This window comes from Elephas maximus, chromosome 17 (assembly GCF_024166365.1).
Source record: "Elephas maximus indicus isolate mEleMax1 chromosome 17, mEleMax1 primary haplotype, whole genome shotgun sequence".
Classification (NCBI taxonomy): Eukaryota; Metazoa; Chordata; class Mammalia; order Proboscidea; family Elephantidae; genus Elephas; species Elephas maximus.
In genome coordinates this window covers 37,491,990-37,508,043 of record NC_064835.1, presented here as the reverse complement: position 1 = coordinate 37,508,043, position 16,054 = coordinate 37,491,990, and the positions used below count along the sequence as shown (strand labels likewise).

At 39.5% G+C, this 16,054-nt stretch overlaps 1 protein-coding gene across 5 annotated transcripts in view; it reads left to right on the top strand.

Annotated features, from left to right (window-relative positions):
• OPCML (opioid binding protein/cell adhesion molecule like) overlaps positions 1 to 16,054 on the top strand; it is a 1,635,517-nt gene that overhangs the window by 1,434,379 nt on the left and 185,084 nt on the right. For all 5 annotated transcript variants that reach the window (XM_049856264.1, XM_049856263.1, XM_049856262.1 and 2 more), the window contains one exon: positions 11,209 to 11,334. In XM_049856264.1, coding sequence (XP_049712221.1) covers positions 11,209 to 11,334 — 126 coding nt within the window. The remainder of the gene's footprint in view (positions 1 to 11,208; positions 11,335 to 16,054) is intronic.

Sequence of the window (16,054 nt, the reverse complement as noted above, 5' to 3'; positions counted from 1 at the left end):
GACTAAAGATATTAAGCATGCTTCTATGTGCACATTGTTCATTTGTATATATTTTTTGGAGAAATGTCTGTTCAAATCCTCTGCCCATGTTTTAAATTGAGTTATTTGCCCTTCTATTGTTGAGTTGTATTTTTATATATTTTTAATATAAGTCCCTTATCAGATGTATGATTTGAGAATATTTTCTCCCATTCTGTGCATTGTCTTTTTTTCACTTTTGTGATAGTATCCTTTGAAGTACATTTTTTAAAAAAGACGTTGAAGTCCAACTCATCTATTTTGCTTCTTATTTTTTGGCTTGCGCTTTTGAGTAATATCTAAGAAAACATTGCTTAATCCAGGACCATGAAGATTTATGCTTCTGTTTTCTTCTAAGTTTTACCTCTTACATTTAGGTCTTTGATCCATGTTGAGTTAATTTTTATATATGGTGGAAGGTAGAGGTCCAACTTCATTCCTTTGTATGTGGAGATACAGTTGTCCCAAGGCCATTTGGTAATTCTTTCCCCCATTGAAGTATCCTGGCACTCTTGTCAAAAATCATTGGCAATAATTACATGGCTGTATTTCTGGACTCTCAATTCTATTCCATTTTTCTATCCTTATGCTGATTTTTAGCAGCAAGTATTTCCTAAGGATATATTGAGGATTAAAGTAGATAATGTATATACAACATTTAATTCCAAACTCAAAGAAATAAACAATAGCTATTTTTGCTGGTTCTTGGTGGTGTTATTACCTTTGTTCCCAGGTGTAGCCCCCTTACTGACCGGGCTTGTAATCTTGCTAGAATATCATCAACACAGAAAATTTTAGACCTAAAGGGACCTGATCATTCACAATCCAACCCCTTCATTCTAAAACTTACCAGAAAATAAATTTTAAAAAGTCAACAACATGCACACATGCACAGATACACAGACCTAAGTCAGAGGGGTTAAGCGATTTGCAAAAGATCACACAGCTATGGAAGAATCAAGAGGAAAACTCACCTCTTGGGACATTTCACTTAGTCCTTTTTGTATACTATTTTAGTGTATCATGCATATCATAATTCCCAAACTAATCTTATGTCTGTGTTAGGAAATAAGTTTTCCTGTTAAAATGCAAAAAGTTAACCCTAGAGTAATAAAACATCAAGCCTTTAAAATTGTTTTCTGTATTACTTTTATAAACTAATCTTGAGCGTGTAAAGATATAATGAAATGCTTCTCATATTAATATTAACTTTCATATAATCTGTTAACATTCTATTGTGTCCTAGGGATAATAATAATAACACAACAATATTAGCTATGTTAGGCACTTTACAATCATCTCCAATGTTCACCATATCTGTAAGGAATTATTATTACCCCCATTTTACATCAGGAAAAACTGAGGCATTACAAGATCAAGTAATATTCTCAAAAATCACGGATGGAATAAAATGGTGCTCAAACTTTGGTTTCTCTTCCTTCAAATAACAAGGTTTTGTTTTTGTTTTTAATTGTGCCATGCAGTCTTAAATAAAAGATTGCAAAGGAAATGGTCAGGGAGAGAGTAGAGATGGGTGAAATCCCCATCCTTGAAATGACTCTAGGAGCAATGCGTGGGCAGTAATATCTAGTGGAGTGCAAGGCCCTGAGGATGCAGGATGCTGAGGAACAGAATGTAAGCCAGGTGTGTGTGACTGGGAGGTGACTGTCTGAAGAGAACAGGGGCCCTGTGTTGGGATATAGTAACAGCTCCTATCCTTGACTACACATCAGATTCATCTTGGGAAATTTTTCAAAATATAATTTCCTGATTTGATCCAGACTTACTTATCTATAATTAGAAAACAAAACACCTCCAACAAAAAACAACTCCCCAGGGGGTTCTAGCTGGTTTGAGAACTATCAGGGTGGAGAAAGGAAGCAACAGGAAATCTGGAGAGAACATGGAACCAGTATTCACTAAACTGGGCATCAGTCTATGCTAGGCATTGAACTTGGAGTTGTAACCACGTCTTCACCACAACATGAGTTATTATCTTCAATTCACGGAAGAGGAAAATGGGGTCCAGAGGAATTAAGAAATGGCCCACAGGCATCCAGTTAGTAAATAGCAGAGTCAGAAATGGAATCTGAGGGTGTGTGACCCTAAAGCCAGTATCACTGTATTGCCCTCACCATCTCTCAGTGGGTCCACCCCTGGAAAATGGGCCTGGGTACCAGCTCCAGGCTTCCCTGGCTGACTTGATTTCTCCATTTTGTCTTGGATGCTTTAAGGAGATGTGCTCAAGATCAAACTAGATAATTGTAATCTGACCCTATGAATGTTAGTAAATTTCCACTAGTCAGAAAAGTCTGCATTAAACTAGCCCAAGTCAGGTTTTGCCCACCCCACATGCACAAAAGGACCAGTTGTGACCGTTAGTGGACCTCAACAGAGGGAAAATCATCACCTGGATCCTATTCCAAAGCGAAAGATCTGACAAAAATCACATCACCTCATTTCCTGGCCACCGTAATTCTTGCAAAGTCTTCCTTCTAGAATTTTCCCTCCCTTGAGCACCTGCAGGACCACCGTCTTGCTGGCCATATCACATAAAAGCCCTGTTTCCGCATAGCTCAGGGAGTCAGATCTGAGGCTCCCTGCTCTGGGCATTGCAATAAAGTTACTTTCTCTTTCTCAAAGGCTGATGTCCAAATTATTGGCAGGTCTGAGCATGCCAGACAGAACCCACCTTCTATGGTTTGGCAACATAATGAAGTACTACTTACAACATTGCTGAGGGTGTGGCATGTCCGGCCTTGTCAGACCGGGGCCAGGACCAGGAGCAGCTGCCTCTGCATTTTGTCTCACGTCAGCTCTGCACCTGAGATGAAGTGCATGTCCCTTCTAAGCTGGGTGTGGTGCTGAGGTCCTGTACCTATTCTCCTAGAAACAGATACCCCTAGAAAAAGTAGAAAGGAAAGAGCCAAGTAATTTCTCTATACCGTATGTATTCAGGTAGTACGCAACACATGCTTAGGTTCAAGAGCTCAGCTTGAGAGGAGAAAACTGACATTTATTTATTGAATATTTACTTTTTACTCTGGTTGTTGTTGTTGTTTGGTGCCATCAAGTTGGTTCTCACTCATAGTGACCCTATATACAACAGAATGAAACACTGCCCGTCCTGTGCCATCCTCGCAATCATTGTTATGCTTGAGCCCCTTGTTGCAGCCACCGTGTCAATCCATCTCTTTGAAGGTCTTCCTCTTTTTTGCTGACCCTCTACTTTACCAAGCATGGTATTCTTCTCCAGGGACTGATCCCTCCTGATAACACGTCCAAAATATGTGAGATGTAGTCTCACCATCCTTGTTTCTAAGGACCATTCTGACTGTACTTCTTCCACGACAGATTTTTTTGTTCTTTTGGCAGTCCATGGTACGTTAAATATTCTTTGCCAACGCCACAGTTAAAAGACATCAATTCTTCTTTGGTCTTCCTTATTCATTGTCCAGCTTTCACATGCATACAAGGAGACTGAAAATATCATAGCTTGGGTCAGGCCCACCTTAGTCTTCAAAGTGATAGCTTTGCTTTTTAACACTTTAAAGAGGCCTTTTGCAGCAGATTTTCCTAATGCAATGCGTCTTTTGATTTCTCGACTGCTGCTTCCATGGGTTTTGATTGTGGATCCAAGTAAAATAAAATCCTTGACAACTTCAATCTTTTTTTCCATTTATCATGATGTTGCTTCTTGGTCCAGTTGTGAGGATTTTTGTTTTCTTTATGTTGATGTGTAATCCATACTGAAGGCTGTAGTCTTTGATCTTTATCAGTAAGTACTTCAAGTCTTCTTCACTTGCAGCAAGCAAGGTTGTATCATCTGCATAATGCATGTTGTTAATGGGTATTCCTCCAATCACGATGCCCGGTTCTTCATGTAGTCCAGCTTCTTGGATAATTTGCTCAGCATAAATTGAATAGGGTCACTGTGAGTTGGAATCAACTCAATGGCAAAGGCCTTTTTTTTTTTTCCCCCCATGGGAACCCTGGTGGCACAGTGGTTCAGAGATAGGGCTACAAGCCAAAAGTTCAGCTGTTTGAATCCACCAGCCGCTCCTTGGAAACCCTATGAAGCAGATCTACTCTGTCCTATAGGGTCACTATGAGTCGGAATCAACTCGATGCCAACAGGTTTTTTTTTACTCTGAAAGCTCTTTATATATATGTATCATGAAATCTTCCCAGCTATCCTAAGTGAGCTTCATCTATAAGCACTGACTAAGATTTCTAAAATGAGCAATTAGGCAAGATGAAACCGTCTATCCAATTCTAAGTCACATGGATAATGTCAACAATCAGTATATGGAAGGGAGTTATAACAGCTAGAATTTATTAATTACATTGCCAAGCACTGTACAAGGTACCTTACATACATTTACACTTAATTCTTATGAAAACCTAGAGAGATACATTTTATCACTCTCATTTTACACATGAGGAGCCAGCAGCTCAGAGTGGTTAGATATTAATTGTTCAAGTTCACAGGTCCATTGGACTCCAGAGCCTGAGACACAGTACCTGGCCTCTCATATGCTGTTTCTATCCATATCATACTAACTTTATGCAGGGTGCCGCTAATATGCCTAGAATTACATATTTTTGATCCCCAATTAACATTATAAAAAGAAAAAAATTACCTTTAAAAAAGCATGTTCTCCAGCAAGTGCACAATAACTTGCGTGGCATTATATAAATGGGAGATGTTTAGTCATTCAAGATTTTTTTTCCAAAACCATTTATTGTGTGTCAAGTATGATTCTAAGTACTGGAGTGGTTAAAGTGATTGACTGCTAACAGAAAGGTTGGTGGTTTGAAACACCAGGGGCTCTGCAGGAGAAAGATGTGGCAGTCTGCTTCCGCAGAGATTTTCAGTCTTGGAAACCCTGTGGGGTTGCTAGGCATTGGAATGGACTCGACATCAGTGGGTTTTATAGTTTAGTGGATCAGAGTTATTATAAATAAATAATCATACAAATGAATATATAAATACATGTATAAATACAAAACTTACATCACTATCATCAAGGAAAATTTAAAGGTTGAGGAAAAATGTAACAAAATGACCTGAATTAGATTTGGGAATGGTGCTGGGGTCATCAGCAAAGATTTTGCTGAGAAAGTAACATCAAAACTGAGCCCAGAATGATAAATTATGCAAGTGGAGAGTTGTTCAGGGAAAGGAAAGAGGAAAGGGTATGTGTAATTTGTCTAGGATGGGAGGCACTTGGCAAGTTATAAGACACTCAACTGAAACAACTATGAAACCAGTCTTCACTTTTAGGGATAAAGTGGGTGTCATAACATGCCAGGCCTTTGCGTGTGTTTGGAATACAAGGATAAATACAACAGGGTCCTTTCCTCGCAACAGCCTCAGTTGCAAAGATAAATGTTAGGGTAAAGACATAAACAAGTATGCCTTGGGAACAGAATGAAGAGAAGTGAAGGTATCATAAAGGAGCTCATATCTGACCTGAGTGTTGAAGGATGAGTTGCTCATATGGCAGAGAAGTGGGGAAGAGTTTTCCAGCAGAAAGAATTAAAGGCACAGAGATGTGGGTATGAGGCAGCCCCAGAGAGAAACATGGAGCTATTGTTAGAAAAAGGGCAAGTAGTTAGGCTGTGGCCAGACAGTGAATGGTCTTGTAAATCCTGCCAAGAAGTTTGGACTTTACATTCTTAGTATGTGGGTTTTAGTCAGGAGCAAGATATTTAAATGGTAACTAAGGCAGCAGTATGGGATTTGAATTAACAAGGTGGTGGCAGGTCAAACAATGAAGACAATTTTGTAATATTCCAAGCAAGGGAGCATAAAAGCTCAGCTAAGCCAATGGCAGTGAATTTGCAGAGGAAATGCCAGATTCAAAACCCATTTAGGATGTTTGAGAGCAAGAGACCATACTTAGGAGAAAGGGAGAATGTGTAAATACCTGATGGTAATACCTGAGCCTAGGGAGGCCCAAAGACACCTTTGGAGATCTTGCCCTTTGCCAAGGTGGCTGCAAGTCAATGCCAACTTACAGCAGTCCTGCGTGTGTCAGAGTAGAACTGTGCTCCATAGATTTTCAGTGGCTGATTGCGAAGCCTTTCTTCTAAGACATTTCTGGATGGACTGGAATCTCCAACCTTTTGATTAGCTGCTGAGTGAATTAACCATTTACTCTACCCAGGAATTCCCATACCCCTCTCTTTCTCTCCTTACACACACAGAATGACTGCACATGTGAAGTCATTATAACTGAGCACTGAATAGTCTGCACAACCTATGGAAAGGCTCCCTTGGACCTACCGCCATTGATGAAAAGATGACAGATACCTGCACCACCAGCAGGTCTGCAGACACTGTTAAAAACATTGCACAATTTGGTATCCTTTAACGAGACTCTATAGTTTCTATTATTTTCTTTGAGTAATCTAAGCATTTTGGGTAAGATGACTTGTTTCTTTGTGTTTATTTATGTGTTAAATACCCATATAAACAGACTCATTAGTGACAGATACTTTTCTGCAAATTGAACAATTACCCCTTTCTAAATATGGAGAAGCATTTAAAGTCCTTCCCAACTGCTCCTTTTTTCAAAAGAGTATCATGGAATAAAGGGTAGGGTTATGACAGTATTGCTGAATTTAATTCAGATTTAAAATCAAAAGTGTTGATTACCTCCCTTGGCAAACAATGCACATGGCCCTGGAGAAGCTCCCACGGCTCTGACTGGTTCCTGTCCTCCAGAACTCTGCACAGTACTGGGAAAAGTGCCTGGAACGAGATGGTTTTGTTCATTGTGGTAAGCGCTGTGAGGAAAGAAGCTTTGAGAGGACATTTGGAGCTAAGGAAACAATATGCAAAGACTTAGAGATAGAAATACTGCGTTCTGGGAACTGAAAAGTGTTAAAGAAGCAGCATAACATGATGGAAAGAGCTCTGCCATTTAGTAACCAGTAATTTTTGGCTATTTACTTGAACTTTCCATGCCTCAGTTTCTTTAAGAGGAACATTTGCTCTACTCATCTCATGTTTTGTGCAATGCATGTGGGAAAAAGAAAAAAGCCCTTTGCCAGGGAGTCGATTCTGACTCATAGCTTTTTGAAAATATCAAAGTTATATAATAATGTTCATTTCCATGGATATCCTAATTGAGAATAGAAAGAACCTTCCTTTCTTCCAGTTCAGTCTCTGTATTTCCTTTCTCATTGGCTACCCAAACCCTTGAAACTGTACTTATTTTTCTGTCTTTAAGGATGCCAGACAGCTGGGTCTTAGTGAGAGAGTCTGGGTTACTTTTGGGGATTTAACTCCAGGCAGCTCTGGGCGGCACTGACCAGGCACCTGGGGAATGAGTAGGCAGCACCAGACACCCACATAATTTTATAAACATCTCTTAATCCACCACGTCTTAAACTATCAGATGAAACATACTGTCTATGAGAAGAACATCTCCGAGTCAGAGGGCTGTGTTGAGAGAACCGTCTGGGGACATCAGTGCTGCACTGTTCTCACCTCACTGCCTCCTCAGGTTGTCTGTCTCACTACCAGGGAGGCTCTGGGCTCTAAAGAAAGAACACTTCAGAAGGCACAGCACATCCAGCTAACGCAGACAGTATTTTGAGAATATTTTAGAAGGTGCACTGAAGTTGTTGCTTTACAGAAGAGAGAAAAATATTGACATTTCTAAACCCAGAACTATTTTTTAACGAGCTAGAAAATGCTGAAAAACAGGTAGTGTGGTTTTCTCAAGAGAGTGCAGAGTAGTTACAGGGTATGCTGTTTTTTTCTCAGAGTGTATTTGAGTAAAATATGTGCACCGAAATTTCAGGACAGGCCCTAATGCAGAAATAATCTACAATATGACAGATTTATAAGCAGGTAATTTTTATTTATTTGTTAATGTTGATCCCCTTAAGAGCTCAAATGTTCTTCTTGTTCCTTATGGCTTCTCCTTGAGAAGAGTTACCTCTAAGGGCTCGACAGCATAAAACTCCAAGCTGTACTGTTGTTGCATGCAGGCCACAGCCATAATTCTCCTTTGCCATGTACTCTGGGTGGTTTGGAGTCTATTGGAGCTCTACCTGCTTGATAATTAATAATTCATAATGAAACTGGCAGTAACAATAGACCAGCATAACTGTAGGTCTGGTGCCATCTCCCTCTGTGACTCTTTTTTAAAATTATTGTTGTAAAAATATATGTAACACATCTTTTGCCAACATTTTGTTAACATTTTTCAGATGTACAGTTTAGCGGTATCAATTACCTTAATTATGTTGTGCAATCAATACTCTTAATGGCTGCCAAATTTTCCATCACTATAAACAGAAACTCACTGCTTCCCAAACAATAGCTCCCCCATCCCCTCCCTCCCACCCCTGGCAACCACCAATAAACTTTGATCTCTATACATTTGCCTGTTCTACATATTTCATATAAGTAAGATCGTACAATATCTGTCCTTTTGTGATTGACTTATTTCACTCAGCATAATGTTTTCAAGGTTCATCCATGTTGTAGCATGTATCAGGACTTCATTCTCTTTACAGCCAAGTCATATTCCATTACTTGTATGTACCACATTCTGTCTATCCATTCATCTGCTGATGGACATTTAGATTATTTGCACATGTGAATTTTCCTTTTGTTTTGAGCATCTGAAAGAAAATTGGGAAGAAACTGTAGGTATCTGAAGCCTTCCATTTGAGCAGTCTTGCCTCCCTTAGTTTTTCGGATTTGTTCAATCTGTTTGTTGGGTCTTCCTTCCAAAGTGAAATGAAGCATAGACTCTTGCCAGCCTCTGTGCTCTACACTGAGGAAATAGAGATGTATACAATTCCATCCTTATCCTCAAGTACCTCACTCTCTAGCTAAAGAGATGAGTATAAAGTGATCAACTGCAATGCAACATGCTCAGTCCCCTCCCTGAGGCAGATTTGGACAAAATGCATTGTGGGAGATGGTTGAGGCTACCTTCAGGATTTGGGGAGAGGTTTGGGCTAACTACAGAGGGGAGGTAGCCTTTGAGTCATTTCTTTTCAGGTAGAGACTCTAGGGAAGATGAGGAGAAACAAAGCTATGGAAAGGCTTATGCTTTTGACACATTCAGGTGGAGCAATTGGTCCAGTGTCTATGATGTGCTGGGGGGGGGGGAGTACGCCTGGAGATGAGGCTCAAAAGTGGGTTTAGGGGTGTTATGGATTGAATTGTGTTCCCAAAAATGTGTACACATGTGAATGCAATCCCACTTGGGAATAGGACTTTTTATTATGTTAATGAGGCCATATCAGTGTAAGGTGTGTTTTAAGCCAATCGTCTTTGTGATATTAAAAGAGCAGATTAGGCACAGAGATGGAAGCACAACCAGAACAGAAGAGACGTGTTACCTGATGATCAACAAGGTACTGAGGAACAAAAGCTGAAAAAAGACAAGGACTTTCCCCCAGAGCTGCCAGAAACAGAAAACCTTCCTTTAGATTTGCATCCCTGAATTTGGACCTCTAGCTTCCTAAACTGTAAGAAAATAAATTTCTGTTTGTTAAAGCCCCCAACTTGTGGTAGTTCTGTTATGGCAGCACTAGATAACTATGATGGGGGCTATACTACAGAGGGTTTAGGACATGCAGGAGTGTTTGTATGTTAAACCCTGGAGGCCATGTTGAACTAAAAGAGTAAACAGGGCAGTAGTTTGATTAGACTATTACCTAAAAGGATCACTCTGTCTACCTATAGAGGAGAGGTGGGAAGGAACTAAAAATGTAAAGAGACCAGCTGAGAGGCTATGCAGTTGCCCATGTGAAAATTGGTAAGAAACTAAATCAGAACAATAGCAATGAGTAGTAAGTATTGGGAAGAACTCTAGGTATTTTCCAATATTGAACTTTGAGGTGTATCGAATATCAGGGCCTGGAGGTAGCACATGGTGGGACAACAAGACCAGGTATCACATTAGGCTTTGGAGAATTAAAGATAATTGAACCTGGTCATTGCCCATGAGAAGACACAGTCTACTGTGAAAGATGTGTTGTTTCTGTTGTCATCATCACTGTCTTAAGCTGGGTTCTCTGGAGAAGCAAAACCAGTAATGCATATAAACATACAGTGAGAGATTTATATTAAGGAAACAGCTCATGCAATTGTAGGAGTTGGGACATCCCAAGTTCTTGGATCAGGGTAGAGTCCTTTCCCAATTCACGGAGCCACAGAAGCTGGTGAACCCAAGATGAGCACGTTGGAGAGCAGGAATCCTGCTCCCAGGTTGTGATGGTCGAGGAATTCCCAAGGTCAGTAGGCAAGACTGCAAGGTTTCTCCTGAGTCACTTAGCTGTAGGGGCTGGCGAAGCCAAGATAGGCAGGTCAGGGAGCAGGACTTTTGCTCACAGGCTGTGACGATCAGCAAATCTCACGATGGACAGGTAAGCTGCTAGCTCAAGTCCCAAGAACCAGAGGTCAGACAAGAGATAGTTGCTGGATCCAGAACAAGCCAACAACATTTGCAAGGTGAACAGGAAAGATTTAGGCAATGGAAGGCAGAGAAATGAAGGCTGAGGGGGTGGTGAGCCACCACAGGCCCCACCCCAGCGGGTACCACTCATCAGAGTCCATCATGGGGGTGATCACATATCAGATTTCAACAGGAAAGTGATCACAACTTTATACAACTGCCAAAACACTGAGAATCATGGCCCAGCCAAGTTGACACACAATCTTAACCATCACAATTATCATTATCATCTTAGTAGGTAATGTTTAGTAAGTGCTCACTTTATATTAGGCACTCTCCTAAGCCTTTTCTTACATTATTTCATTTAGACTTCATAATATCCTGAGTTAAGGTACTACTATCGTCTCATCTGTGAAATGGTTTCCTCATTTCCCATTGCCATCCAATTCTGACTCATAGCCACCCTATAGAACAGAGTAGAACTGCCTCATAGGGTTTCCAAGGAGCAGCTGGTGGATTCCAACCGCTGCCATTTTGGTTAGCAGGCAAGCTCTGAACCACTGTGCCACCCGGGCTCCTCTTCTTCTACAAGAACATGTAAATGTCTGTGTCTACATTTTTGGCAAATCAAGCCAAAGAAAAGTATTACTAAGAATACTATTCACCACAAAAAATGCTATAGAAATTTCTATAGGCTTAAACCTCTTTTTAAGTGCCAAGAATAATTCTCAGATGTTTCTTTTCTCCTTTTTTACAGTTCCTCCACAGATCATGAATATATCCTCAGACATCACCGTGAACGAGGGAAGCAGCGTGACCCTATTGTGTCTTGCTATTGGTCGACCTGAGCCAACTGTGACATGGAGACACCTGTCAGTCAAGGGTAAGGTATTTACCTGTATTAGGTTTTCAGAGTTAGCATGTTAAAGACATGGTTCTGTTGTACAATGGAACTTGAAGAATCAGGAAAAAAACAAAAAGGTTGAGCTGTGAGACCGTAAAATAAAACCAAACAGGTAATGTTTCAGTAACTAAGTGTTCCAGTCCAAAAGAAGAATTTATAGAGAAAATTTACTTTCTCAGTCCATTTTCTGACTTTTAGAACACTTTTACTTTCCCATTTATGAAGAACAGAATTTCCATGAGGGTACCTTCCAATGAAGATACTAGTTTCTCAAGGTGGAGATGGGTGTGTCAGCTGGTGGCTTGGCATTCCTTGAAGCAGGGTGCTAGAACACCAGAATGTCCATTGAGAACTTTGGAGTTAACGTACATTCAGGACAAAAAGGATCTTCTTGCTTTATTACTTACAGGGCATTTGCCCAGATCCACATCTCTTTGATCTGCACATAAATAGTTCACCCAGAGTGGAAGAGGGAAGATGGCAATGGCTAAATACATCTGGGCTTACCTGGTCTGGACACTCAATGGCTGGTATTGAAACATTATGCTCATCTCCAAATTGACAGGAAGGGAATCAAAAGGGCAGTGGACCTTATTCCTTTAGAACTAAAACTTAGTCAAGGTTGAACTTGAAGAGATGGGCGCTTTTGCTATGTTTACACTATTGTAAGAATCTGCAATTAATTCTAGAAATTATACAAGGAACAAGTAGTACTCTTCAGGCATTAGAAAATTCAAACATGAGAATGTATAGAGTGTGCTTGTGTGTGATATAAAAATAATGCATATCTAAAAGAAAATATAGAAGTAAACCAGTAATCTTGAGGTAGGGGAAAATCCCTAACTATAAAAGGTAAAAATAAATAAATTGGACTTCATCAAAATTAAACATGCTAGTAAGAATAAGTAAAAATTCAGGCCACAGACTTAGAGAAAACATTTGCCATATGTATAATTGACAAATAGTTTGTATCTAGGCTGTATAAAGAATTCTTACAACACTATTCTGAGACAAACAACCCACTTCAAAATAAACAAAATATTTGAACAGATAACTCATAAAAGAAGATATACGATTGGAAAACAAACACATGAAAAGATTCTGAATATCTGTATTTATGAGAAAAAAGAAAATGAAGCCACCATGAGATACCATTACACAACCATTACAAGGGCTAAAATCAAAAAGACCGACAATGTCAATTGGCGAGGATGTACGTTAACGAAGGGACTGTAAAATGTTAAAAGCACTTTGGTAGAAAACAGTTTGACACTTCCTTAAAAAGTTAAACTTACAGCTAAACATATGATCCAGCAATTGTATTTCTAGGTATTTACCACAGATAAATGAAAACACGTCCATAAAAGAACATTGTACGCAAATATTCATAGTGTTGCAGGACAAGGGTTCCCGCCTTGTGACCAAGTCCTGCCTAAGTTCTTGCCTTCTACTGACCAAGAATGACCAGGAGAAGCTCGGAGGTTCCATATGAACAAAGGTTTATTAGTGACAGAAAGAAAGCAGAGGCTCACGAGGGAGAGATAGAGAGGGGCTTCCACCTACGCTAGCCTCCAGCCTCTCCTTGAACGGAAGTTTTCCTGGAGTTTATAAGGAGTTTTAGGTGGAAAGGATCTTATGTTTTATTCATTGCTTTGGGGGGAAAAGGCGGGGCTTTCTGGGAAATGGCAGGGTTAAAGAAATTAGGTGCGTGCACATCTGGAAACCAAGGTGGGGTCAGTTTGGGCAATGTCACTTCACCACTTCGCAGTCTCAGTGGCAGGTTGACATGACTGTAAGGTCGCACCCATTTTCACTGTGCATGCCCCAGAGATCGGCTAACTCTGTTCATCTTTGGGGAACAGCTTGCAGGGAAGATATGTAGAACTCCATGCATCAGGGTCCAGGACGTGGGTTATCTTGTGACACCACCCCTTATAATCGAGTCCTGAAAAACAACTTACATGAGAAATATGCAAAACTTTGTGCCTACTGGGCTGCATGTGTGGGTTATCTTGTAACACCACCCCCGGGATACAGTCCCAGATCAATGGGCCAGTTCTTCCGGTCTTAAGGCTGTCCACCCTTCTGTCCCTGTCTCAGTAGCAGCTTTGTTCATAATAGCTCCAAAGTAGAAATAACCAAATGTCCATCAACGGGTGAATAAATTGCGGTATATTTAAACAGCAGAGTACTTACTGTTTGTCAATTAAAAGGAGCAAACTTCTGATACTTAACAAAATGGGTGATCTCAAAAACATGTTACTGAGGAAAAGAAGCTATACACAAAAAGGCAAAATCATCCCAGTATGATTTTATTTATATGAAATTCTACAAAGGGCAAAGTAGTCTATTAGTGACTAAAGTCAACTCGACAGTACCTAGGGCAGGGACTTGGGGGAATTGACTGCAAAGAGACACAAGGGAACTTTTTGGGGTGATAGAAATGTTCTGTGTCTTGATCGCAGTAATAGTTAATTTGTGTTTAATTTGGTCAAAACTAACCAAATGTACAATAAAAAATGGGTGCATTTTTTGTATGTAAATTAAACCTCAATAAATTTTGAAAAAAATATACACAGTTGTAGGAAATAACTGATCTGAAAATATCCCCGTAAGTTAAAATGTCAATGATGTGAGCCCCGTTACCCAGTTGCCATCAAGTCTATTCCGACTCTTAATATTCCTACAGGACAGAGCAGAACTGCCCCATGGTGTTTCCAAGGCTGTCATCTTTAAGGAAGCAGATTGCCACATCTTTCTCCCACAGAGCAGCTGATGGGTTAGAACGTCCTGCTCAGCAGCCAAGTGTTTTAACCACTGTGCTACCAGAACTCCTTATGATGTGAGCCAGAAAAAAAACCAAACAAACCCATTGCCATTGAGTGGATTACAGAGCTTACCAAATAAGAGACTGGATTTATTTGTTCCTAGGGATATCATTTAAGGTTTCTTTAATTATCGCAAGCAAAGATAAAGCTAATAAACCTGCTTAACATTCTTTGTATAAAGACCTCAGATATTGAAATCCAAAATGTCAGTATTATAAAGTCATATTAACAAGAATATTAAAGTATACATAAAGGCCATCACGAAGCACAGTTTTAATATAAACAGCAATAGTGTGTGTACTCAAAGACACAGGCCTCTGCGGGGATTTCGTCTAAAGTCAGGGGGAATTCTGGATTTATATTATATACTAAAAAAAAAAAAATTATATACTAAAACATGTCAAATTCTATATATTTGGTAAAGTCAGATGTTTTTATAAATGCTTCCAACCCTGGAATGTACTGATTTGATCCTAAATACATAGTTTTCTAAGCCTAGAACTCTTTTGAGAGGCGTTTTGACTGTGTATGTTTTGAAGCGATTCTTTATAACGGTTCACTAGTAAGATTTCCGTCTTAAAATGAGGGAGATTCATCCATATTCCCGAATGTTTACGTAATGTAGTAGTTGAAAGTCAGTCTCAGAAAAGCCTGGAAAATTCTAAATTTAAACTATGCCTCTCTTTTTTAAATCTCACAGGGTGTACTCTGCTCTCAGATTGCCTTTTGTTTTCCTACAGCCTTGGCTTTCCCTTCGTTCTTTCATTTCTCCTATTGCCTTTTTATTTTTTTCCCCTCTCAGTGACATTTAAGTATTTAAACTCAGAGTATTGTTTGTCAAGTTTGAAAAGCATTAGAATCTGGATGGTTTGCAATTTTAAAATTTACATCTGCAGTGTGGCTACCAATACATAGTACAATAAAGCTCCCACTCTCATGGAGGTTGGGAGGCTTGAGGAAGTTGTTTCTAAGGTTGAGAAGAGCCGCAAGTAAAACTTGGACATCAAACAGCATTTTTAGAACAATGTACTGAGAAGTTCAGCTCAAGAGAATTAGAAATAAAAGGGACAATGATATATATTTTGAAATGCCAATACGATTACATTGGAGGACTTGTTAATTGAATAGGTGTGTTTGGAGTTCTCCCAAATGTTGATGAAATTTTTAAAAGATACTGTTTAAATTGAAGGATCTATATATCAGGAATAAAGAAATAAGTTTTCATTCAGAAAGAAGTATTTTAATAAGCATAAGTATTAAAGATTACTATGATCTTTACTTTGACAGACTGAGAACATGCTGCCAATCCCTAGAATTTATAGAAAAGAGGTAAAGGCACTAGAGAACAATAATGTTAAATTTCACAGATTAGAAACTATAAGGAGTCTCTGAAATGTTAAGAAGAAAGTAGATGCAATTAAAGGAAATTGTAGCTCAAAATACAGGAGTATGTTCTACATTTGGAATGATGGGTGGCTTAAAGAGTAAGGTTTCAGGTAGTGGTGCACTGGAAAATGTTTATAACTGGTTTTCTCAGGAAGACTGGGGTCTGGAGCTTTCCATGCTGTAAATATTCCCACCGTGGCCGTTTTCATGTGCTGTAGAGAAAAATTTGAACTCTGTTTCAAGTTAAAACAGAGAGGTTTCTCAAAGGTTTAAAAAAAATTGCAATTGGGGAACTACTTTTGTTGGTATTAGGTGCCATTGAGTCGGTTATAGCTCATAGTGACCCTATGCACAACAGCGTGAAACACTGCGCAGTCCTGCACCATTCTCACAATTGTTGCTATGCTTTAGCCCATTGTTGGAGCCACTGTGTCAATCCATCTCTTTTTCACTGACCCCCTACTTTCCCAAGCATGATGTCCTTC